General features: G+C 39.8%; 1 protein-coding gene across 2 annotated transcripts in view; it reads left to right on the top strand.

Annotated features, from left to right (window-relative positions):
* The window catches only part of AnxB10 (Annexin B10), a 48,101-nt gene that overhangs the window by 9,350 nt on the left and 13,857 nt on the right, over positions 1-24,894 (top strand). For both annotated transcript variants that reach the window (XM_071586297.1, XM_071586298.1), the window contains exon 4: positions 24,266-24,470. In XM_071586297.1, coding sequence (XP_071442398.1) covers positions 24,266-24,470 — 205 coding nt within the window. The remainder of the gene's footprint in view (positions 1-24,265; positions 24,471-24,894) is intronic.

The following is a 24,894-nucleotide window of genomic DNA, read 5'->3' as shown; positions in this document are numbered from 1 at the left end:
AATTAAATTATTTTTTCTTCGGTAAAGATTTTATGTTATACACTCGCCCACTCTTTGAAGCGTCGCGCGAGGTTCTCTTTAAGAGTGACTCAAAAGGATTTTTAAAAAAATGATTGCCTCCCATCAATTCAATTAATTGCTTCACGATTATCCCGAATGTGCGGGCTGATATAAAAAAATTCATTTATTTTCGGGTCGACGGTCTTCCCTTCGCGGGGGCGGAGAGTAAACACGGCGGCTTGGTCTTAAGCTTTTGGTCAATGATGAGGGGAGAGATGGGGGTGGGAGGGTGATGGTCGCTGTGGTGTTCTAGATCCACCAACTGGGCGTACCCCAGTTTTCCTCCGATTTGTAGGCGATCAATTCATCATGGAGACACGCACCGAACGCATTCCTCTCCCGGCCATTCCCCCATTTATTCTTCTTCTTCGCTGATGCATTCACGGCTGTTGTCCTCCGGAAGGAGGGGACGGGGGGTCGTCTTCTCCCGTCCCTAGATGACTGGGAAGTCGACACAAGTTTCCTCTTTTGTCGTTCCTCCTCCGCATGCTACGCTCTTTCTTCGTTCGTCTTGTTCTTTTCATTTGTTTTCGCCTCTCCGCCCTCATTTGTTTCCCCCACCCTCCCTGTCGTCCCTTTCCTCCCCTTGAAGCAAAGACATGGATCGATAGGTCGATCGATTCGAATCACGCGAATGTGATCTTTCGAAAAAAATCGATCGAAGATGATCGATTCACATCGTTTTATAAGGTTTGAATATCGGGACTACATTACGTCCAGGTATCAGTGACGGGTAACGAGGCACTGAGAAAGTTCATCATGATCCTTATCCCATATGCGAATATCACTGCATCTAGTAGAAATGCTGGCATATTTACCTGCATCAGGGTCTCGATGCCAAGGTTTCTTTCCCTTTGGGATCAGAATTCCGAACTTAATGACTTCAGATTCATTGTACCCTTACCACATAAATAATCTTCAACCTTTCATCCGAGTCTTTTTCGGTGACCTTCCCATCCCATAAACTGGGTATGTTGTCCTAAGTTGCTGATTTCGAGGCCTGCTATAATATTCACTGTGCTCGGGCAAGAATCGTTGTTGTGCGGAGACAAGTCGAGATAGGGTCACAAGCAAGGCGGTGTTTTAATTGTCACAGACGCCGCTAGCAGGCAATACCTCACTGATTATGATACGTCAAGCAGTTCGCGCGTAGCAAGACCAGACTCATCTTTTTTGTACAGACCCTGTATTGCATCGTACAATTTCGTCATATAATACTCATTTCAGCGAAAAAAATGCGTTTAATGTAACTAAGTAGACAAAGATTCCAAAGCTTACAAACAGAAATATCCTCGCCGAATCCGCTCCATTTCAGCAGGCCCAGTGAGGCGCTGCTGGTATCATCCTCCTCCTCCATTCCACGTTCCTTATCCTCCTTCCCCCCTCCTATTTTCGCCCCTTTCCCTCCACCCCTCTCCTGCAGCCCACCCTCCCTTCTCCAACACCATTCCCACCCCTCCTCCCCTACTACGGAGAGTGGTTTCTTCTTCCCAGACACGCCAACACTCAAAAAACTCGGTTTTTCTCTCTCTCTCTCTGCCGCATTTCCCAGCGCCTCCCCCGACTCCCTTCCCCACAAACGCCCGTAGGGTCCGACTTTTCCCCCCATTTTCCACGATACGAGCACTCGGGAATGGCGCCAAACGAGTCATTCAAGACCCCAAACTCTTTGTTTCCATGAATACACACGGCTTTGGAAGGAACCGCGCCTTTTTTAGTCCAGCAATTCATCACTGTGTAATTCACGTGCTATCGGCTATTTTCCAATAAACTCGTCATCTCATTTCGCAATCATATTCCAATTGAAGTTTGATGGGAAGAGAAATGAGAAACGATGTGGGAGTTTTATTTGTGTGTGTGTGGTTGGAAAGATGCTAATTAATTTCTTTTTACTGCCAGCTGTCGAAAACGAAGACGCGAGCATCAATCGACAATGCCACAGAGAATCATGTTGGAGAGTTTTTTTAGTGTGTCTATAATTTAATCAAAGAAACGTTCTATTTTATTATCACAATTAATTTATGCCCGAAATGACCACATCTATTGTCCATAAAGTTTTAATGCTTTAATTTAATCGATGGTAATACTTTAATTTTCATAATTTTGTATCGTTAACTGCTGTCATAAAAAACTTCTTCTTGCCGGCAGTAATCACGTGTTATACGTGTTTTCAACTAGATTTCGACGAATGGAAGAATTTTATTGTATTTTTCATTGTACGCGTGGTCAGGTGTGCACTTAATTAGATGTACAAATTATGTTTATGGCTCTAGACTTGAATTTAGGCAATTAGTTTATGGACCAAAAAAAATCTCCTCACTAATGAAGTGGGGTTTCTGGTGGAGATGTTTTACCCCACTCCACCCCGGTTCAAATGTTAATCTTTTCGAAGTCTACATTCTTTTGTCGGCTCACGTCATTACGTAAACTTGTTCGTGTTTTAATTGGTAACAGTACTATATCTTATATAGCATTCCAAGTAGGGATCGGGATACAACTGAAAAAAAAAACCGGCCTTGTCCGGGGTTCATACCCGTACCCTCGGGGTTGGAAGCCAGTACAGTGCGTACCCCCCACATCCCCATTCCCGCAAATATTAGATAAGTAAGTGACGAACGTAACTACAATTTTAGTGTTTTCTATGATACAATTATTATTATTCGTAATTGGGTTCGAACCTTGCTTACTGTCTTGTCCAACTAATTATTCCCCTGGAATCCATGACGACCAAGTATGCTGATGACCTATAGCGTACAGGCAAAGGGCATTTCAATCATGCTTGAACGGTCCTTAAGTGTCATCCATGCGTCTGAACATCTTAGATATCAAAAATCTCTTTGATGTGATTGATGTAAAAACATGTGTTGGTAAATTTCGCATTATATGTCGTTGGACTAATGCGACTTTTTCCTAAATGTGTTCAAATTTGACACGATTAACTCTCTTAAAGGCTACCTCCGAGAAAAGCTTTATCTTTCATTTTATTTACGCATCATTATTTTATTACGCATTGATGATGCGTTTTAAGTTACAATTTACACTATCTCGATGGAGTTCATGATATGATTTTAACAGGCTTAAATGTCAGATTTACATGATAAATTTTTCATGTTTCCTGCTGTCGATTTGCTGTCTTCGATCTGATTCAGTATACATAAATAACCCGATACATAAATAACCCGATACATAAATAACGTGTCGTAAACGAGACACGACAGACGAATAATAAATCACTGCTAGGCGATTCAGCAACTTAACTTTGGACCAAGTCTCCCAGCCTTGTTTTCCGAGAAAGTAATAAGGTCACTCATTGAAGATGCAAGTGGTCCAGCACTCCAATTCGCCACCTTTTTGCTTCTTATTATTCTCTCACAAGTGTCAATTTAGCATGCACGTGAATGGCCGATATTGACGCACTTTAACGCTGTCTTCAACAACCATTCTACAATCCCTCTAACGTTCTAGATGTGTGAGGTCGCAAATTGATTCGTGATTGGTTTAAAGCGGTTTCTCCGTAATAAAAACCTGCATTTGTTTGTTTATAGTTTCTCTCAGTCGTATCCGTGGCAACAGTATACCCGCTTTCATAGCATAAACAGAAATTTCAAGATGGCGTATTTCGGGAACAGCAAAAGCTTTCTATGATGATCCTTCAAGTTCTGGAAGTCTCCTAATTGCTTTCTGACGATCTCCTTGCAACTGAGGATTCAAAAGTCTGTTACTTCTTCGTGTAATCTCTCTTTAGGCGTTTGCATCTTTCACAGCGTCGACGCCATGATCCCATGGCCACCAGGATCATGGTGTCGACGCTGGGCTCTGTAGGAGTGGTAAATATTTTTCCCCATTGAGAAAATAGACTATTAAGTGGCCGAGTTTTCTTGGGTTCATTTTCACACGACGTTTGGTCGACCTTTTCTGGATTATCGTATTGCACATTTTATGCTCGCATCCAGAGGACAACAACAACGCATGTCTCACACTCAATCGACGATGAATTTCGTTATGGGCGTGATAAACCTCCAAATGGAAAAAAAAACTGAGATCTAAAACTTTTCTTGACGCTCAAAGGCGTCATGCTTGTTGAAAACGCTATTCACACCGTGCAATCATCTCTGTTTTATTTGTTTAGAAGTATCTGCCGCGGATTTTTAAGCCAATCATATCTTACTATCAACTCCTGGTCTCGAGAAAAGCATTGGGATACGTTCGAACCCTAAGGCAAAACACTTACGTACTACAGGATGGTCGATATCCCCCTTGGTTCCTTTTCTGGCTACGTGCCAGATCTGTAGGACCTGAGATAACTCCTAAGAGTTCATTGATTAGCCGCCACCACCACGAGAGAAGAACGTTAAGCGTCACCATTCGTCATCATTTCCGTAGCATCACGAGGGCGTGAGCGACGGTGACGTTGACTATGCCGGACGCAATTTGTGTCCGCGTTGTCTTTAGTGGTAGAATACCATCTCGTCATCCGCTTTGCATGAATCGGTCAAGCCTCACGTTTTCAAGGCCGTAAGTCGAAATAGCCGTTGAGTCAGTTTTCACAACAGGAGCAAAAAGGGGGGAGGGGGGAAAAGGCGTTCTATCGAAACGACCGGGGGTGACCAAACCCATTGTGGTCGATTTCAATTCGATCTCCGAGAGAATCTCGAGAATGTTTGCATTCGTCTCGTCTTTTTCTCTGCGTTGCGTTGTATCGTAGACATTCTTTTGCGGTATTTCTGAAACTCGGCGAATCAATGGTGCAAATCTTTTGACCGCAAAACGTTCTCCCAAGATGCGTAACGAGTTGGAGTCGACGGTAATCTCTTTCGAAACGCTTAGAAACTGCTTGAATTTTGGAGGTTGCATCAAGATTCAAAAGTATATTAAAGGTTAATTTATTTTCTATAATTATACATACCTATTTTAATATATATATATATACATATAGAAATGTGTATGTATATATTTATATATATATTACATACATATAACAGTTACCTTTTATCAATTTACGATGACGAAATAGGATCTACCTGCGCTCGTTTTCGTGAATATTGACTTCGAAAATAAAATATTTTACTCTACCTGCCCCTAAGGCAGATGGGGCGGGGGGGAGGGACTAGCAGCAGAAGAATGCTATTAATGGTGCGGATAAACATTTATTTCTCATGAGAAACATTTATTTCTCATGAAAAACATTCATTTCTCACGAAAAACGAATATTATCTGCTCAAGTACATAAGAGTTTTGGTTTTGCCTACATAAATAACACAGTTTTAGGCGCAACATGGTGAGAATCCTTCATGATCAAAGAAGACACTTTGCTTTTCCAAATAGAATTTTCATGAGCAATAAAAAAATATTTTATGTGGAAAAGCAAAGTGTCGTTATTCATCATAATAATTGATTTGTGCCAGAAAACAACCAAAATTGCTCATTAGTTAAAAGAAATCGGTGCAATTCCAAAATAATTTTTAGAGAGCACATTTCAAAAATTAATAAGAAGCTCTTACGAGTGCTTAAAAACTATGTATTCACATCAGATATTAGTTTCTATAGGGCCCTTTCCTCTTCTGCTCTTCTGTATACTACTACTTCTTCCTTCTTCACTCTTGTCTGTTCGTTTCATCTTCAGTATTCTCCTCTGCTACATACAACTCCGTTTCGAATGCCTCTATTCTTCTCTCGCCCACTTCTCCAATGTTCCATGTCGTAGATCCGTATTGACGTATTGACGAACTGCTTCCTTGTTTGGAACTTTCGTTGTTCTTTGAACATAGTAGTTGCCTCTTCTTCATGAAGAACCATATGGAGAACTCTTCGGCAAAGAAGAAGAACTATAAAGGATCGGACACACCTTCAGGTACCATTGATTAGTTATAAAGTTAATTGAAGGGAAATTTGAGGGTAAGATCGAAACACAAGTGAACATAGGACAAATCAAGAAGAGCATAAAACGAAGAAAAAGAGGATTGCAGGGGGTGAGGGAGGGAATTAACACTGAAGAGAGAAGAACGGAGGGCTGCAGTTGACCAATCTTTGTGTTGAAATACTGATGTTAAAAATAGCTTCTCTTCACAACCTACGTGTGAATGGTTGTTACATAACTTTCCATCTCTCGTCATTAATACAGGAACTGTTGTGACACATTGACTCGTGTGCAATGAGGATGCAACCTCCTTAGCAAATGCTTAACAGTGTACAAATCATCCGCGTTGACCGAGATTCGAACCCTGTTCCCGTTGAAATTCTCGGCCTCGTGTCTCCAGATCAGCTCACGTCTCCCCCGAAGTAGCAGTAGAGTCATTTTTCCGCGTTTCTCTGAATTCATTTGTTTTCAGTTTGAACTTGGACGAGTTCTCGGTTTTTGCGATATTACTACATCCGCTCTGTACATGGTCAACTGCGTCATGCTTTAGTTTCGTGCGATGCATTCGTGAAGACGTGATTATCACCTGGTAGTAGGTGCGCGGATGGAAGATACCTCAAGTAGTTGCGTCATTGATGACTAAATGTGTGTTTCCATTCAAAAAGAAGGGCGCTTTTAATTGACCATTCTGGACAACTCTTGAATAAGTTTCAATTGTTTTCTACTATCGGCAATGTATGTAATAGTTTTGCAAAACATGCAATTTTACAATTGCCCAATTCATACTATATGCTTCCTCATTTATCACGGAAAAGCATTAAATACACTAAGTTCTTTAAAAATTGGGATTACATTATCTGTGACCGGTTTTAATATGCTCTTGAATAATGTCTTGCATCGCCTGGTTTTTCCACCATCGACCAGCTACTGACAAAGGCTCTTTAAGTCGTCTTCCGATTACACATATCCCACTTACTAATTAATTTTGTCTACGACATACCTTTTATAGTAAACCTTTCATAAAATTACCGTGGCTTGGAAAATAACACTCCGCTTTCCGACGGCGCTTCATTTTGGCAACCTTGTGTAACTGCCCATAGGATTCTTGACCTTGAATGTACGGCATTTATCTTCCCTCGCGTGGTCTAATTTACGAATTCACTAATGCGTGAGGCTTTTGCGTGAATTCCTCTAGCAAATAAATCGCTGAAGAATGGCAATACCCTTGGTTCGCAGTCACCGTCTGTTGAGATGTAAGCTTGAACCGCCATTCCGCGTTGTTAGATACAAACACGGCAATATTTATTCTATTTTCAACGCAACAATGTTTGTTCTGTATGCATTGGTATTTTGAAACCATTCATACAAGGTTTTATTTTAACGGAGAGATCACTTGTATATCCTTGCGAATTCTTTTGCGTTGCGAGTGATTGGGATGTGGCAAGGGGTCGATCGTGAGTTGCATGTCTAGAGAGGCGGAATAAAGGCGAGTGGAGGAGGAGCAATCATTCTAAGAAAACGCTCCTTCGAATTGTGAGATGAGTTCAAGTCCTAAGGTCTTATAATAATTTTCTGACGTACTACTCACTCCGGAAAGTTGAAACTTTGGTTACTTCTGAAAATATGTAGATATGTACGATTTTTTCACGCTATGATTCCACCTCCGCCATGAGCGCTTCCATTGGGGTGGTCCATTTTTTCCTCCTGGAAAATTGTGTCAGTAGATGACTTGTATGAAAAGTATAGGAAAATAGATTTATTTCACATATTGTTACAATGCCTCAACATTCTTCAAAAATACATCCCTTGAGCGTCGACACACTTTTGCCAGCGGCTTTTGCACGACTCGAAGGCTCCCTGGTAGGCAGATTCCGTAAGATCCATTAGTCTATCGAGGGGGATTTAGTTTTTGGGAATAGGAAAGTCTTCTGGTGCCAAGTCGAGACTGTAAGGACGTTGGGGAATCGTCACTCACATATGTAGTTTTGATGTTTCGACGGCACGGCCGTCATCATCAGAATGCCCATTCTGCCCCAATGCCCCTCTGCAACACCAGAAGATTATTGCGTAAAAAATGTCAGTCGGCACACTTCGAGCTTTTTAGAGTTCTGTGCACCCTGATGTTTCGTCACACGACACGGTGGAGACTAGCCGGATGTGAGCACTTCCCTCATTGGACACGTAGGAAAGATAATGAAGGGGCCCTCATATTTTCAACCGTTGAATAGAGAAACCTTTGGACGGTTACTATAAACCCAAAGATCGAGGATGGCGAGTGAAAAGAAGACTTTGGTCTATTTAAGGACCTTCTTAAAAAGGGATGATGACATACCAACGAGGTGGCTGGCGGACCGAAAGAGTGGCTCCTTTGGCGGGATGGATTGGACCCAGTGGCTATCGGGGAGTGATTCTCACGTTGGTAGCTTCACTCTAATGCCTTTTCCTCTTTTTGGATAGTATGACGGCGATTTGCTCCATTAATGGAGGAGTACAGTACTTAAGTATCTGCCCTTATGCAATATTCAATTTGAATTGTCAAAATTAAATACGTATCCAGGGATTAATCATGGCAGTCAATTACTTTAACATATAATAACGCGTTCGCAAACTGACCTCGGTAATTTCACCCTGGAAAGGAAAATGGTCTCTCTCAAAGCTAATCCCAAGTATGCGTGCATACATATTATGCTTATATCACCGTACATTTTTCATACTCTGCTAACAAATGAATTAGGTCGTAGGCTCGATAGATGTTAGAAGATGATTCTATTGGAATTTCCTAAACTTAGTATTTATCTTCCTAATTGTTTAAAACCATCGTAATTTTATACCCGAGAAGATTCGCTTTTGAAAGATTTTCTGATTCGCTAATTATTCAAAAGGATGAAAGCTCGAAATATCCAAACGCTAACAAATGAAGTAATTTCGCCTTAAAATTTCATTCAGAGGAAGTAATAGGCGTCACACAACAGGGAGTACACTTGGGGTGTGTAGCACCGGTAATATTTTTTACTGGAACGGTGATTGCCGAAGGTCACCCACCGCGCTCACCAACGCGCTCATCCGTTATAAATGCAACCGACACCAGAATTTTCTCGTCTGTAGTACGGCTGCTTTAGTGTGAAAGATAAGTGCGGTTGCCATTGGGAGGCATGCCAAATGCATGGAGTATGCATATATATATACATTTCTTTGAGTGCAGGATCCTTCTGTTCACATTTGAAGGCACCGTTGATGCTATACGAAACGTCGAATTTTGTGGAGAATTAGGTTTAGAATTTTTTTGCGAGAATTTAACCCCACCGTGTTTAAAGATTGCCATTCCCTACCAAGCAAAACTGAATATTAGTTATATTTCCGCCTTGGGCATGGATGTTGTGTAAAATGCTATATGATTCAGATCCCGAAGAAACCTGATGGCGAGCAAATGTTAATCGACAATACAGTAGGCACGATGACTTAAATTGAGGCCAGCGTAGTTGGACATAATTAATTAATTAATACCTCGTTAGCCACCGTAAGGTTTTATCTTCGTCCAAGATCTAATCGAAGCACCTTCAGGTATTTCGCCGTCCATGTCATACTACAAAAAATCCAATTGCAAGGTAAAGAATTACGTCCTGGTTTTTCCATATCTGTAGACCACAAACAAAATGACCTTCTGAAGCACTTCTGCTGGCATGTGGAAGTAACATTCCCTCTCAACACACCTGCGCAAGTTTTAGGTCGTTACATTCATCCAGTGTATTTTGAGAAGCGGAAGTATGGAGACGTGTTCTAGTACTATGACAACGCGAGTTAAGGAGCGTGCAACACTTCTCAAAATACACTGGATGAGTGTAACGACCTCAAACCTGCGCATGCGTGTTGAGGGGGAATGTTACTTCCACATGCCACCAGGAGTGCTTCTGAAGTTTATGTTGTTTGTGGTCTGCAAGCATGTGTGGATTAGTTTTCAGCCTACCCTCGTAATGCTGGTCTTGTGAATTTAGTATTTTCGGTAGCGCACCTATCTCTTTGGCAGATCTTTTATTTTCGACACTCACTCCCGAACGAAATGCCCGAACCGCAATTTCCTCAAACAGTTAAATTGGGTTCACTGGCATCGAAAACGGAAACTTGTCTGCTGAGAACATTTGAATGGAAGAAAAGAAATATGTACTTCATTAAATTCGACTCCCAAGACTATCGACCCTCTTCGCTATTCCTTTTCCGCTCCAATGTCCAGGGTTAAGGTTCCCAGAACAACAGTTTTGAGTGATAAATAATTTAAAGCTCAGCAATCAGCACGCAGTCATTTCATCGTCTCCATAATCTTCGACGTATTTTTAAGGATCACAGGGACGAATTTATTATTGATCTACATCGAATTAGTTCCTCACACACACGGGACGCGATGTATATTTCATTGCATGTGCCCAAAATATCCTTGATACCGGCGGTTATAAGGTGTCGTGGCGCGAGAAGTTATAATTTGAACTATAAAATTCTCATCTTTCACGAATCCTCAAGTTAAAGAATCGTGTTTTCGTTCACCGTAGGCGTTCGTTACTCTCGCCTCATTGTAATAATTGGAAGGACATGGTTGGAGAAAATCAGGAATACAAAAATAAATACAGGCGCGAATTAAAATTTTGGATAAATATTAATAACTCGAATTTTAAGAAATAACCTACCTGGTAGGGAAAAATCCTTTCACGCCGTATTGCGTAGGCAAAAAAAGTAGTCGTCCTGGATTCGAACTCGGGCTCTCTAGGTGGGAAATCAGTACGTTAGTCAAGGGAAAATCAACTGCTGAACCGATCGCTGTGTGAGAAATCATTTTTCATACTCACAATTCGTGACGTCAGTACTAAGCAAAATTTACGACAAAATAAACACTGAAAAACTGAAATTACTATTGATTTAACACCCCCTGCCACGCGTCCTCCTGGTGGATTTCAGGGTTAGGCAAGGCTAATGTAGAGAGTATCTTGCCACCCTCGGCGTCTAAAAAATAATTAGTTCTACTTAAATGCATGCTCTTCCACTAACCTTATGTGTTTTGCTATAATAACCCATTCTTTCCGAATGACTTCATTCATGTTCTGTTCATCTGTTTTTAAGTTCCCCTTTCAATCCCTCGTCCCTCTCCGCGGGGGCAAATTCCTGCTACCTGCAACGTTGGGTCGCATTCCCTGCTATTTAGAGACTCTTTGGGGGTAGAGTGTTTCGTGGTGCATTTTCATGTGGTAGTGATATTTCAATTTCTTGCTTGTTGTGTCCTGGCTTCCGTGTTGTAGGATGTCTTTCGTGCTGCATCATGGGGTGCAGTTTTTTAGTTGTTTTGCGGTTTATGTGTTTGCATGAGTATTGGATGAAGGGATTTTTGCATGAGTGTGTGCGCTGCTGTGGGTGTAATTTTCCGTGTTGTTTTTTTGCATGTGGTATTTTTCCTTTTTACGGTTGGTGACCTAACACCCCCCGCCACACGCCCTTGCGGCGGCTTGCGGGGTATTATGTAGATGTAGATGTATCCTTCACTACCTTCCATTGTCTTAAGTAACCCTCCCCCACCCCGAAATAGGTTCCCTAATTCTTACAGAATTTTTACCGACGTGTATTTGCCTCCCGGCCCGATGTTCAACAGTCCCGGCCAAATCGGATGAGGACATTGTCCATGAAAAGAGCCATTCTAGGGTAAAACTAATTTATATTATGTTTGGTATTTGGACATTTAAGGCTGGCTTTGGGGGAACACGAAACTTAGCACTCGTGAATTTCTTTAGCCACGGCCGTGACACAAAGTGACAACCAATACTGGTATATTAAGCCCATATTCTACATATACCACGTACTTTCATCATCACTTCATTTCCTTCCAACATGTCTACTCTCCATACTCCTTCCCAATGAGGGTTAACCTTACGTTCTTCCCTCTATGTCACAGTCTTCAACATGGCATCCCCATTCTAAATGCTCGGCATCCATCTTTCCTGCCAACTTTTAGTTTCTCCCAACAACCCTCTCTCCTCCCCTACCATGCACTTCTTCGTTTGTTTTTATTTCTCTCCATTTTGACCTTTTCCCTCCTCCTCCACACTCAGCATCTCAAAAACCTTCTAACTCATTCCTGTCAATTTGCTTCAATGATCAATTTTCCGCACCGTACTAAACCGCGTTCCATGTAAAGTGTTTTAAACACTCGTATTTATTCACAAACATTCATGTTTAGCGCTCTTGTCATCAAGTCATACTTAATCGTGGAAACTTCTTTCCCTCATCCAGAATTATTTAACTCCCTCCGAGAAAATGAGAGTCCCAACATGTCTGTCGTAAAAATTGTAGAGATCACACAATATTTAAGAGAATGGGAATATCAGCGAATAGATGAGCACATCCGTGTTTGCCGGTGCTGTTCGATAACGGAAGAAAAACATTTTTTTGGTTGAACAATTAATGTCTCGGGATAAAAGGCCCGTAACTCAGGACAACGTATCGTATTCACCTGCTGGCTACTCCACTGCCGTATTCTTTGGAGTTGTTAGAAAAATGTGAACATCGGTTGCCTAGCGACAGTCAAGGTTCGTCAATTCTTCGCCATGAAAGGACGGCTCTTCTTCTTTTTAGCTTTGGCGTTTTGGTCCTCAGGATGTGGGAGATTAATTTTATAAGAACTTCGCTCTGTCCCCATTAGAGTCTCTCTCTCCCTCTGTCATCGTAATTCTTATTCCTCTACCGCTCTCTTTCTCATTATTGAGATTTCGACTTCTCCTTGGAGGATTTGAAAACCTCCGAAAAACGTATTTCCTCACCAAAATGAAACGAGCCATATCTCAAAGCGAGGGAACCACATTACGGACTTCCGACGAAATTTCGCTTCCTCGGTAAACCTCTTCTTCCGCTGTGGCGGCGAGGACGCCGATATGATGAAACTCCGGTTATACCCACGTGGGATTTACTGTTCACTTTGATAATTCATGCCCCCCGATATAGATGTAAAATCAGAATGACTCAGAGCGTACAGGACAATTCGAGGGAAGTTCGAAAAGTCTTTTCCCATGGCAGTTGCAAAGAAAATAAAAGTTTTGGTTTGGAATACCGTCAATACTTGCTGTTTTGGTGTTCTCCAAATTATCCTTGTGTATATATATAATAACAAATATATAATATATATTATATATATTATATTATTAGTATTATATATATATACATATTATTGATTCTCTCGATTATGACCGATCTTGAACCCGAGTATTATGACGCGTGGAAGTGAAGAAATCCATTGCTTGAAATCTTTTGACTTAGTTTTAGTGAGACTCGAAAGTTCTATTTTGAATCTGAGATTCAAACAGTTTGAGCACTTGTGAAAAATTGGGATATTTCGCGTCTAATATGACACTCGGTGGTTCGGATACGTGGACCACTGGAAAGAAAAGCCACAGAGCAATGATACTTCTTCAAGACCTGGTACTGGAAACGGATGCTGATGATCAAATAGATGAATAAAATAAGGAAGTGCGCAAAAATATGGGTGGAGGAGAATACAAAGTGGAGAACGATAAGGAAAGGATGACCCGGATGAACTTCGCTCACCTCGTGACAAAGAGAATTTGCTAACCAGACTAAGTATCGTAGAAAGGAAGGCGCGACGAGGAGGAGGTCCAAAGTTATAAATACACATTCCAATTTAAGAGGCATATTATATGAAGCATTTACTTCGGAAATATGTTTGTATCATAAAAACAAAAAAATTAAATGCACGAGCACGGAAGAGAGAAGCTGAAGGCAGATATCATAACTCGAGGAGTGAAACTAGAGCAAGTGAAATAGTAGCAGTATCAGTTGGGATGGTAGAAGTTCGACCCGTATCAAGCTAAGAAGGCATTAATAAAGACCATTATCGACTAAGACGGAAAATTACCACGTATCAATATCCTGAGGTTGCAAACAAGGAAGCAATTCGTCAAAAGGTTCGCAAATAGAGCATGACAGTCTACTGATCAGAGTCATGGAACCTTGGAAAAGTGGACCAGCCTTCGGAACACGGCGCTGAAGAGAAGAATGCTGAAGATTAAATGGACAGACAAAGGAAGGAACATGATTGTATTAAGCAGAACAGAAGAGGAAAGAACTACATGGAGAAAACCTTTTGTTAAAGAAGAACTAAATGGATTGAACACACTTGATGGACAATTGATTAGTTAGAGAGATAATATGCAGAAAGGGAAATAGAAGGAAGAAAGAAATCCCGCGAGGAAGACCAAGAAATGAATACATATTTAGGAAAAATTAATAATGGCGTAAAACAGAAATAAACTAACAAGGGGCGGAGGGAATCAAAACTGGAAAGAAAAGAATGTAGGTCTGCATTAAAAAAACAATCTTAGGATTGAAATACTGATGATGATGATTATATGGAAGACCCACCAGGCTACAGTCGATCAATCTTCGGAAAAAATGCCGACGAAAATATTGAAGTAAAAATACAATTTTGAAAAAAACCAGTGTCGTGACACCGTGGCAAGCTTAAAAGGTTGGCTTGATAAATCACTTCATGGAGAACTATCAAAATACCAAACTTTGCAGAAGAATGTAAACGTGAGATCTATAGAAGTTACCCTGTAGAAAAGCCCTTATTTTCGTGTCTCTCATGTTCGTATTAACTGCAAGAGAAGCGGAGAATTAAATTTTGAAATTGAGAAAGGTGGTCAGGGTTGTTTGGTCCAGCAGCTTACTTGTACTAATCGTAGTGGCCACTTAAGTTTAGGCATTTGTAATTGGCGGCGGGGATGTCAAATTTCTACTCACTTTTACCAAAGTTTTTTCCCTTAATTCAGGATGAAAAACGGCAAAAATTATTTGTAACTAGCAGTTCTGTGGACTTTGAATCAGTGGAATCGTCTTGGGGAATTTGTGCGGTCGAATAGCGGTGCGGAGACTATGCATAATGAAATAAGGTTCTCTTCACACACCCATCGCTTCATTGTGAGTCGGCTAAAGTGTGCAGGATTTCGCGCCTTGGGTAATTTTTTGTTTTTCCGTTGAAATGCTCACTGTTCGGATGGATGGTTCCAAACGCAGAATTTCATAATCGACGGCCCATTTAGGCATATCAGGCACTCATTTGGCGGGAGCTAACCGCAGGGAGGAAACTTGTGGCCATGCACGGACCCCTCCCATCTCTCTCTCTCTCGGGCGTCCTCTTCCAAAACTGATGCAATGGAGGCTTTGCTTCGTTCTAGGGATGATCGCAATATTTTGATTTTCTCATTACATCCTCTGAAAGTGACGTGGCTTATTTTGGCTGACGATCATATACGTACAATAGTAGTATAATCTTCATCATACATATGATATGCAACAGAATTACAGACAATCAATACAACATACAATTACAGACAATCTTTATCATATACCATAGTGGTATGATCTTCATAATCTACAATAATAGTATAAATTAAAATTTTTATAAATGGAACACTTCCTCTGGTCCTACCAAGCCAGTCAGTTCTGGCTTGACAGCTGATGCCACATGAACAAAAATGATGGCTTAAAGTGTTGCAATTATAAAGCTACATATATGATGTCGAGATTTTTTCCAAGCCCTAATCCATTCTGTGTAATAGCCAGTCTTTTTTATTTTCCCTTTTCTCAGCATTTACTGACGGTAATATTCCGAAATCTTTGGGTATTTCATTCAAAATTAAAGATACAGTAACATCCAATTTTCGTCTACCTTGATTCGTATAAAATTTCTTTGTTTTTTCTTAATATTGTCCCATAAAAGTCATTCCTTTTTATTTGAATCAGGTATTTTATATTTGTCAAAGAATTAGTTTCCTATTATGATAACATATCTATACAGTCTTTCTACCGGCAGAATTCCTAATTTTTGAAAGATATTTCTTCCATCTAGAATATTTGTATTTTTTTATCTAGTCTCAGACATTTTCTCTACGATTTTTTGCTCTTCATTTTTTAGTATACTAATTTTTGTAGAACCCTAGTGGAGCCCGAGGCTGTTATACCGTATTTTAAAAGCTCTCAACCAGTGCAAAATTCACTTCATTCATGCCATTCAAACATACTAAACTAGTAATGTAGTGAACTTGACGAAGGATGTAATTTAATTTGTAATTTGTTTTTAAAATATGTTCACCAAAGTTAATATTTTGATCAATGATTACCCACAGCTAATTATATTTATTTACTTGTTCCAGCATGTGGCAATTACAGTTTTTGGTGGGGCAGTGTAGGTAGTAATGTGAATGAATCTGTTAAAAATGAAATCACTATTCGAGAGAGAGCTTTTGCTTCTTTTTACGTGGTCTTATCACCTAGTGAATCTTGGCGACCGACGAAAATGTTGCCAGTAGATTTGGGTCTATTTTAATATGCAGAAAGGCAAGAGTCACGAAGGTGAAATATGTGAACTCTTCTGGAAAACTGATCCTTGGTCAGTAAGTGCCCGCTTCAACGATGTCGTTGGGTTATTTTTCTCGTGACAAAAACACACTTCGCTGAACGTAGAGATAGAAAAAAGTGTTTCCCGGAGGAAATATTCACGCAAACCAATTTCGAAGAGTCAAACGTGATATGGTGTAATTGGAACATAGTGGATGACCAATAAGTACCGATTTTCCAACCTTTGAACTTTATTAGGTTTTTAGGGTTTTACATCATCAAATAGAATGAGTAGAATTTGCAGTTTCAGGCTTGACTTAGTGGAAATATTCCATTACGGAAAGAAAAAAAACAGCTAAGTTAATTAAACTTCATTTTTTAAATTTTTTGACGACCTGTGTTTCAGCACACAGTGATTATGATAGTATGTATTGAAACCCGGGTCGTAAAATTAAAGAATTAAGTGGAATTAACATTGTTGTGTTTTTTTTCTTTTCGAAATAGAATCAGGTCAATGAAATCCATTGAATCCTAGACATTTATTAATACGTTTATTGATACCTGTTAAGTTCAAACAGTGGAAAAATGTGATGAAGAGCCTCTCAGTATGCAATGCAAAGAGAGAATCATGGTAGCAAGATTATTAATATAGAATCAAATATGGTTATAAAGGTGCTTCAAATTCTTTCGGATAGGAGCAATGTTTTGGGCATTTCTCTCCTCCTCAAATTTTCTCCAAACTCCCAATGGTAACGGCAAGGAAAAACTAAAAGTAATTCTTTTAGCTTATTAACTCTAAAATGTAAAAATATCTTCCTCCATTTACACCTCACTCATCCCGCTGTTTTATTTAATTTTCTCATTCTATCAAGCATACTATGTGATGAACTGAAACATGAGGCTGTTTGGTAAATGAGTCCCTTCAGAGAAGTGCGTCTCCATAATTGTTCTGATGAGTTAATATTCTTTTCGGCGTACAGTAAATATTTTGGAGATATGTTAGGATTCCATGGATACGAGAGAGAGATAGATGGCGTGATCTAATTGCTTCTCCAGAAAAAAATGAACTCAAGGGACATCGCTCTATGCAGCTGCACCAATAAACAGGACAGAAAAATTCCCTACTTATAAAGTTTTTTCTTCGACTTCATCAGTTTGCAATAGGTACATACATGCATGCCGATATTGCTGTAATTTTATTATTCTTCGCATTTATATCGTGTTAACGTTTAGTGAGTAATTACCTTTGTCGTAAGACATACATAAGAGAAAGTTTATCGTAAGGCATCTTTTACCCTATCGCTCTTCTTTAGCATCGTCGTCCATTCTGCTGGGAACCTCGATGGATCTTTTCTGCCCAGAATAACTCCTTAGTTCATCCTCTTCTTCTTATCAGTGCCATCTGCCTTCAATCAACTCCTTTAAAGACTTCCTCATTAGTCACTCGGCTAACCCAGTCACTCGACTGTCCAAGTCAATCCACCACTTCTTGGCGTATTGAAAGAATTGAAAATAGAATCTTGATTTATTTATATATCTGTATCATTTTTTTTCTTCAAATTTTGCATTAAATAATAAATAAATAATTTCCCTCTCCTGATCTGCCTTTCATTTTTCCTCCAATTATGTCTGCTCCGCGCGAATTTTTCACTTGTCGTGCCTGTCTGTTTTCTTTTGTTCCGTTTAGTGTTAAATGGAGATTCGAAAAGTTATCTTCATTCAACAATCGATTGTGGATATGCACAGTATTTCTTCCTTTTGCTTTTTCTTTTCATTCAATTATATTTTCCTTATTAAAATAACTTTCTGTCACAAGTTTTAATGGGTGGCGTCTTCACCACGGAGACTTGAAGGAAAGGAAACTTTGGTCACCTCCTCCCCATTCTCAGACTCTCTTATCCTACCTCAGATATGTGGTAACCACTTTAATGAGTAAGGAACCATTCTTTAATGGTCCACAAACGAGCCCAACGGAGATACGCGTGAATCTATTTCACATCTCTGCCGCCTTCTCTTGCACCGTCTTGTCAGGAGTCGCCGCCAAGAGCAGATGCCCTCGGAGAGAGAGATAGAGAGAGAGAGGAATTCAACGGAACCAATTTCGCCATTGTCCCTCGACCAAATGAGTGGTCGGTCATATGGACCAGTCGCGTGCGTGTGGTGGGTGACGGCGGTGCGCTTTCGAAGGTCGGCTGCGTTCATGTCATTTGAGGGACTCTTTTAAGCCCCCTTCCCGCCTTGAACTTATTAAGGATACATCAACCGTAAAAGTTTTATTCGTAACGCTGAAGTCAAAAGAGATAATCCCGGCCCTCCCAGATCGTCATCTCGGCTGATTCATCTGGAATGTCGCAACGGTATTATTCGAACTTCCTCGTGAGTTTCCTCGGAACAATGACGCAACAATCAAAGAGTATGATAGACGAACTCCTCAAAAGATTTTTGCGGATGAGAAGTAAACATATATCCAAGGGAAGCATAAATTTGATAACATATTCCTTCCACTCTCGTTCGTATCTTCAACGTGAGCAGTGTCGCAAAAAATACGAGCGTGAGAAACGAGACTTTATTTTAAAAAAAAAGAGGGTCGACCATTGGCGGTTTTGTTTAACATTAGCGATTGTTTACTTTTAGAGTTGATGATTTGGATATTTTAAGAGTTGTAAAAAAAACAGTTTTAGACGCGTTTCTCGGATATTTTCAAACTCGAAAATATCTGCCATTCCCTATGTGGCTCAATGTACAAAGCATAATGGGATATCTAAGAATTGGATGGCATAACTCAAGAGAGCAGGTGTATCAGGTTCACTTATCTATGAAGTTAACTAAAGTTAGATGGTGAAAGTAGTATGGACATCATGAGGGATTTGTCCTTGACGTAAGGATGTCACGAGATGACAAGTGGAAACTTTGACATAGAGCGTAGTTTTGTACGGCGCGGAAACATAGTCGTTGAGGCTGAAGATGATACGGCTTTGATGGTTGGCGTTTAGAGATGACTCTTGGAGAGAAAAATGGAAAGAGTAACATGGACGGGAATGTGCGAGGCATTGTGGGGAATGAGAGAGGTTTCTTCGGAGAAATCTTAAGGAGACAGAGGCAGGAAAGGAAGACTTAGAGCATTTTCATTACCAATGGGATGTTGAGGACTGATGTGGTAGAGGGGAGAACGTTAGACCTACGAGATTGGAGAAGGAAAAGGATACAGCATATTGAACATATAATGAAGCGAGGTAGAGAATTTACGCATAATTGAAGGAGAGTTTATCATACAGTCACACGTCTGTTGACATACGTCCGGGTACCGGCTTGTGTCTTGTTAGTTGAGTATGGTAAATGAGACGATATTTACGCTTTTTGTCCAGCTTAAACCTATCATAACTGGCAGAATACCACTCGAAATAATAATATTATACATTATTTCAATATGTTTTCAACAGTTTCCTTTCGACCTTATTCAACTACGTACGCAGTTCTGCGCTAAGGGGAAGATATATCAGAAAATCGCAATTTTCATCCTGTTGAGCAGGAACATCATCTCATGGCTGTCGTCGCCTTGACGCAAATTGCGACTAACGAGTGAGTTTCCTTGTTTGATCAAGTGTTTCTTTTGTACCTTAAATTGCGCCAAATGACTCAAAGAGTATGAGTCGTGATAATGAAACACCCGACAGTTTTATTGCCCGAGTTCTATTGCGTCATAGGTGTGAATATTATCTCAATTAGAGAGCTATTTAAAAATCATGTTGAGTGTGGGGGAGATTTGGTCCATGAATTAACTCGTGGAAAATCTGGGTTCGTTTGTCGGAATTATTCCCGTTAGCCATTATTCCGATGGTGACGTTTTGCAACTCGTTTCACTCGGGGGCAGTGGCTGCACTCGTTCACTGGATCGTGCAGCGTTCTAGTTCTGCAACGTTCTCCACCTCCCGGAAAAGGACCTACTTCTTGCCCTTCTAGACGGGAGATCCCGGAACACAGCGGGAGTTCTGTTGCGTAATACCACCACCTCCTCCACCGTCCCGATCGATAGAAATATCGTCGCAGATTCCGTTGTAATCTCTTGGAAGCCTTCACCAGGTTCTTTCGACCGACCCGACACCGTATTTTATCCGTACCCTTCTTGTTTTTCGCATCGGGTGATCATAATCTCTGTAGAGTGTAGAAGGACCGCGTGACACACGCATTTACTACCGGTCAATTGCGTTTTCTTTCTTTGTTTTTTCGTGGATTTCTTAAATGCGGTGGGTCTCCTTGCTTAGCATACGGTCATTACAACCCATAAAGAATTTGATGGGAATTGCCAAAGCTATGCGGCACAATTGTTTTGAGATAACAATAATGTCTATTTTATCGTGTTATATGCATATATGCGTGCGTGTGTATGTATAAACCATTAAAAAAAATGCAAATTAGTGGGTGACTGTTTGACTAAATCATTTTAAATTTCTTCTTTTGGGACCTTCTTGACGCTCTTTACGAGATCGTAACTGTTGTTGAAGACTTTTGATTCAGTTGTTGGGCGGAGTTAAGAATTTGTGAAGTCATAACTTGAATGGGATTTCGCGAAACTTCGTCAGGAAATCTGAGTGACGTTAGGCGTAAGAAATAAGTGTATGGTTTCTTCGTATTTCCTCACTAAATAACGGCGGAGCAAATACTAAATCCACCATAAAATTTAATCCACGGGAGACCCATAAGACATCTCACGACATCGGAACGCGAATTATGTATCATTCCATAGCAAAAAAGGGACGTGCTTTACTCTTAAATTTTACAAGACGTCGGATAAGAAAACAAAAGAATTCTATTTGCGTCATATAATTGTTCTTAGCACTTCAGTTTCGGTTTTATTGTCTTCAAACGTCTTTCTCTTATTCTTTTTAATTCTTTTTTCTCGGCGGAAATTCCTTATTCTTTCCGCGAAAACTTTCCGTAACTTAATTGGGTGTGTTGTTTTACAAAGCGAACAGCCGTATATCATAGTCTGGTTAATGTAACGCTGTTTTTATTTTTTTTGAGTCGCTTCTTCGAGGAATTTAATGCCGATCCAGAAATGTGTGATAGAGGAATGCAATTGAGGGCATGATTTTCTCGTCCGGAAACTCTTTATTTGTATGTCCTAAAAAAATTATTCAAAATCCTTCGAGGTGTAGTGGAGAGGTAGAAAAGTGGTAAATTGACCGAAGTAATTCATTTCGCTCCGTCAAAATAGTTAACCCTCTCTCCTCCATACCCCTCCCATCCCCGAAAAGAACAAATCTCCTCCAAGTGTACATACTTCCGATTTGAACGAAAAAGAATTGAATGCCTCTCATGTGATTGCCAGGATACAAAAAATATTAGATCTCTCTTTTTAAGCTATTTAAGTGTATTTACGAGGTCTGCTCAAAAAGTATCGCGAATTTTGAATTTTCGCTGGTAACGTATGCGACTGTTGCAGAGACATGTCTTCCGTGCCTGGAAGGCATTCTGACACTCCTGGGTGAGAATGTTTCTCAGGAACGTTTTAACATGCTTTTGGATGTTTTCCACGGTCTACCAATGCTTTCATTTCACCTCTCAGTTCAATCGGGGAGACAAAAAAAAAGTCGCACGGGGACAAGTCGGAACTGTAAGGGGGCTGGGGGACTACCGAGGTGGTGCCCCAGGCCAGGAGGTTGGTAACGATGAAGGACGTGTGACTAGGGGCACATGGCGTGTAGCAGGGCGATCCATCGCGCCGTGTTACAAAGTAGGAAAACATATTTCACGCGGATGCACGTCTTTCAGCTCAGATAGCTCGGAGGAAACTGGCAACAGGCTGCGTTGGAAGGACAGATCCCAACCTCATTTCCCTACCAGTTTTACCGCGCTGCCATGGATAATCGCGGAACAATAAAATCCTGCGCAATGCTTTCATAATGGTCCATGTATGTCGCCTCACTACCTAGGCAAATCTGTCACCTCCTAAATTTCTATTCGTGTGTTTTCTCGGCCTATTTAACCCCTAGTTCACTGACATTTGTAATGGACTGTCGCGGTAAATTTAGGCAAAATTCGCTACTTATAGACTCTCCCGGGAGAGAGCGCGTGGTTTTTTTTTCTACTTTTGGAGACGCGCGACTTTACCCCAAATCAAATCATGCCGCGTATGATTTTTATTGTGGTTTAAGCATTTCAAATAAATTACGTATTTCAGTAATTTTCTCCTCAAATCTCGGAACAGTGAAGTTAAACGCCTGTGAGGACCGCTTCTCTGTTCGCGGGACTCAAGGGAGAAATAGATTCAGATCGCTAATGTGTGTCCGATATTCGTCAAAGGCGTAAATCCCAATGGAGATGATCAAAGGGATATTTCTCAGGATTCTTTAAGAAAGAATTTCTCTGCGGTAAGATTTAATAACTATTACATGAGTGACCAAAGATCATATTCCCCTTTTCCGTATTTGATGTTAGTCTTGAGTGTTAGCTAGTCTTCTATATATTCTTCAAAAACTTCGTCTAACAGATAAAACAAGTTTCACGACCGTACGCCTGTCAAAGAATACCGGCATTACCAGTAAGAACGTGTCTTTACATGATTGTGGCCGATCCTTCCACAACGTCCCATTTAAATCCCTTCCATTGATAATTATGAAGGGGAATCGACAAAAATATACAAAATATTTTGAGATTGCGGGCATTTGAAACGTCTTCGATTTTTATCTTTTATTTACGAAATTGACTACTTAATATATATGTGTGTGTGTGTATATATATATATATATATATATATATATATATGTGTATATATATATATATATATTCCAAGGACGGCTTGAAATGAGTATTTAATTGCTTCATGTCGCATCCATGCATTTTGACTCGCGAGATGTAGACTAATTTCAAAGTGGATAATCTAAGCAAATTGCCCTTCAAGGACTTACTAGCTACCTCAGTTACACATCTGCTCAGTTAATTAGAAAGTTATTGCTGTGTGTCTGCGTGACTAACCTCGGAGGATGTGTGAACGCTTTGCCACTAGGTCTGACATCATTCTGGTTGGCCTATTTCTCAGGGGATGCGCCCAATAGTCTTTGTCTTAGTTAACCAAAGGGATGTTTCACAGATTTCTCATGAATCTTTGCGGTGACATGTTGTTTGGTAATTTTTTCATGAATCAGATTAAATGCTTGTGGTTTAGTATCCAAGAATTTTAAAATTGGTACATTCTGTTTCTGCATGTTGTCTGTCGCAGAAATTAAGACACTATTCCTAACCAAATTTTGACATTACACGTGCCGAGCCAATTATGTATCCTACCGTCCTTTTTTTTTAAATTTTATATCTAAGCTTTGTAGATTATTCGCACAATTGAATAGTGCTGATACAAAAAAATATATTTATTATAATAAAAAAAATATTATATATATCAAATATATATATATTATATATATATATATATATATATATATATATATATATATATATACATATGTGGGTTGTGGTAGTCCATGGGGTAGAGCGTTGGACTGCTGACCTGAGGGTCCTGTGTTCGAGATTCCCGGGCAAGGCACTCTGGGCACCTGCAGATCCACTCAAGCTATGTGATTTTTCGGTAACCAGATCTTCCTGGGAAACCATAACCAGCACAGGGAAAGGAACTGGCCCCCCTACCCAGATGTGTGAATTTCACACGCTGTCGGCTTAGTACTGGGTGAACTCTACCATCACCTATTAAATCAAACTTTGGGTTGAATACTGTGTTTATGGTTTATATATTTATTCACATGGATATACATTTTAATTATTTTCTTTCTGCATTAATTTGCTTTCTCTAAAATTCAAATTACGTGTCTGATTAGTCTTTTTATAGCTTATAAATTCTTTCCACCCCCGAAAAATTGTATTCTATAAATCACCTTGATTGAAACCAAAGTGATCATTGGCCTTTTTCCTTGATGGATTTTACTAATTTTGTGCCTCTTTTTCTTATTGCAGGATATCATTAAGGATCTGAAGAGTGAGCTGGGTGGAAAATTTGAAGATGTGATCATCGGTCTCATGTACACCCCTTGTGACTACCTGGCTAAGCAGTGTCACCATGCGATGGCTGGCATCGGAACCGATGAGCAGGCCCTTGTTGAGATTCTCTGCACCAAGAACAACAGGGAGATCAAGGAAATAGTTGAGGCCTACGAGAGAAGTTAGTTTTGTCCTTTTTAATTTTTCATCCATTATTATCTCTCATTCTACCTAATAATAATCATTTTCCCAAAGACAATGGCAATTGGTGAAAAATACAATATATATATATATACATATACATATATATATATATATATATATATATATATATATATATATATATATATATATATACATATACATATATATATATATATATATATATATATATATATATATATATATATATATATATATATATATATATATATATATATATATATATATATATAGTATATGCTTTCATAGACGTAACACGGAAGTGCCGAATAGTACAATACACAGTAACACATAATATAGAAACACAAAAAAAGAGAACACTCACACGTATTTTCTTGATATTTCGACGGAAACAATCAGTCTTCCTCTGAAGATGTAGAAGT

This window comes from Hetaerina americana, unplaced genomic scaffold, assembly GCF_022747635.1.
Source record: "Hetaerina americana unplaced genomic scaffold, ioHetAmer1.1.p SCAF_1, whole genome shotgun sequence".
NCBI lineage: Eukaryota > Metazoa > Arthropoda > Insecta > Odonata > Calopterygidae > Hetaerina > Hetaerina americana.
Note: the sequence above shows the minus strand (reverse complement) of the source record. Positions and strands in the feature narration are given on the sequence as shown.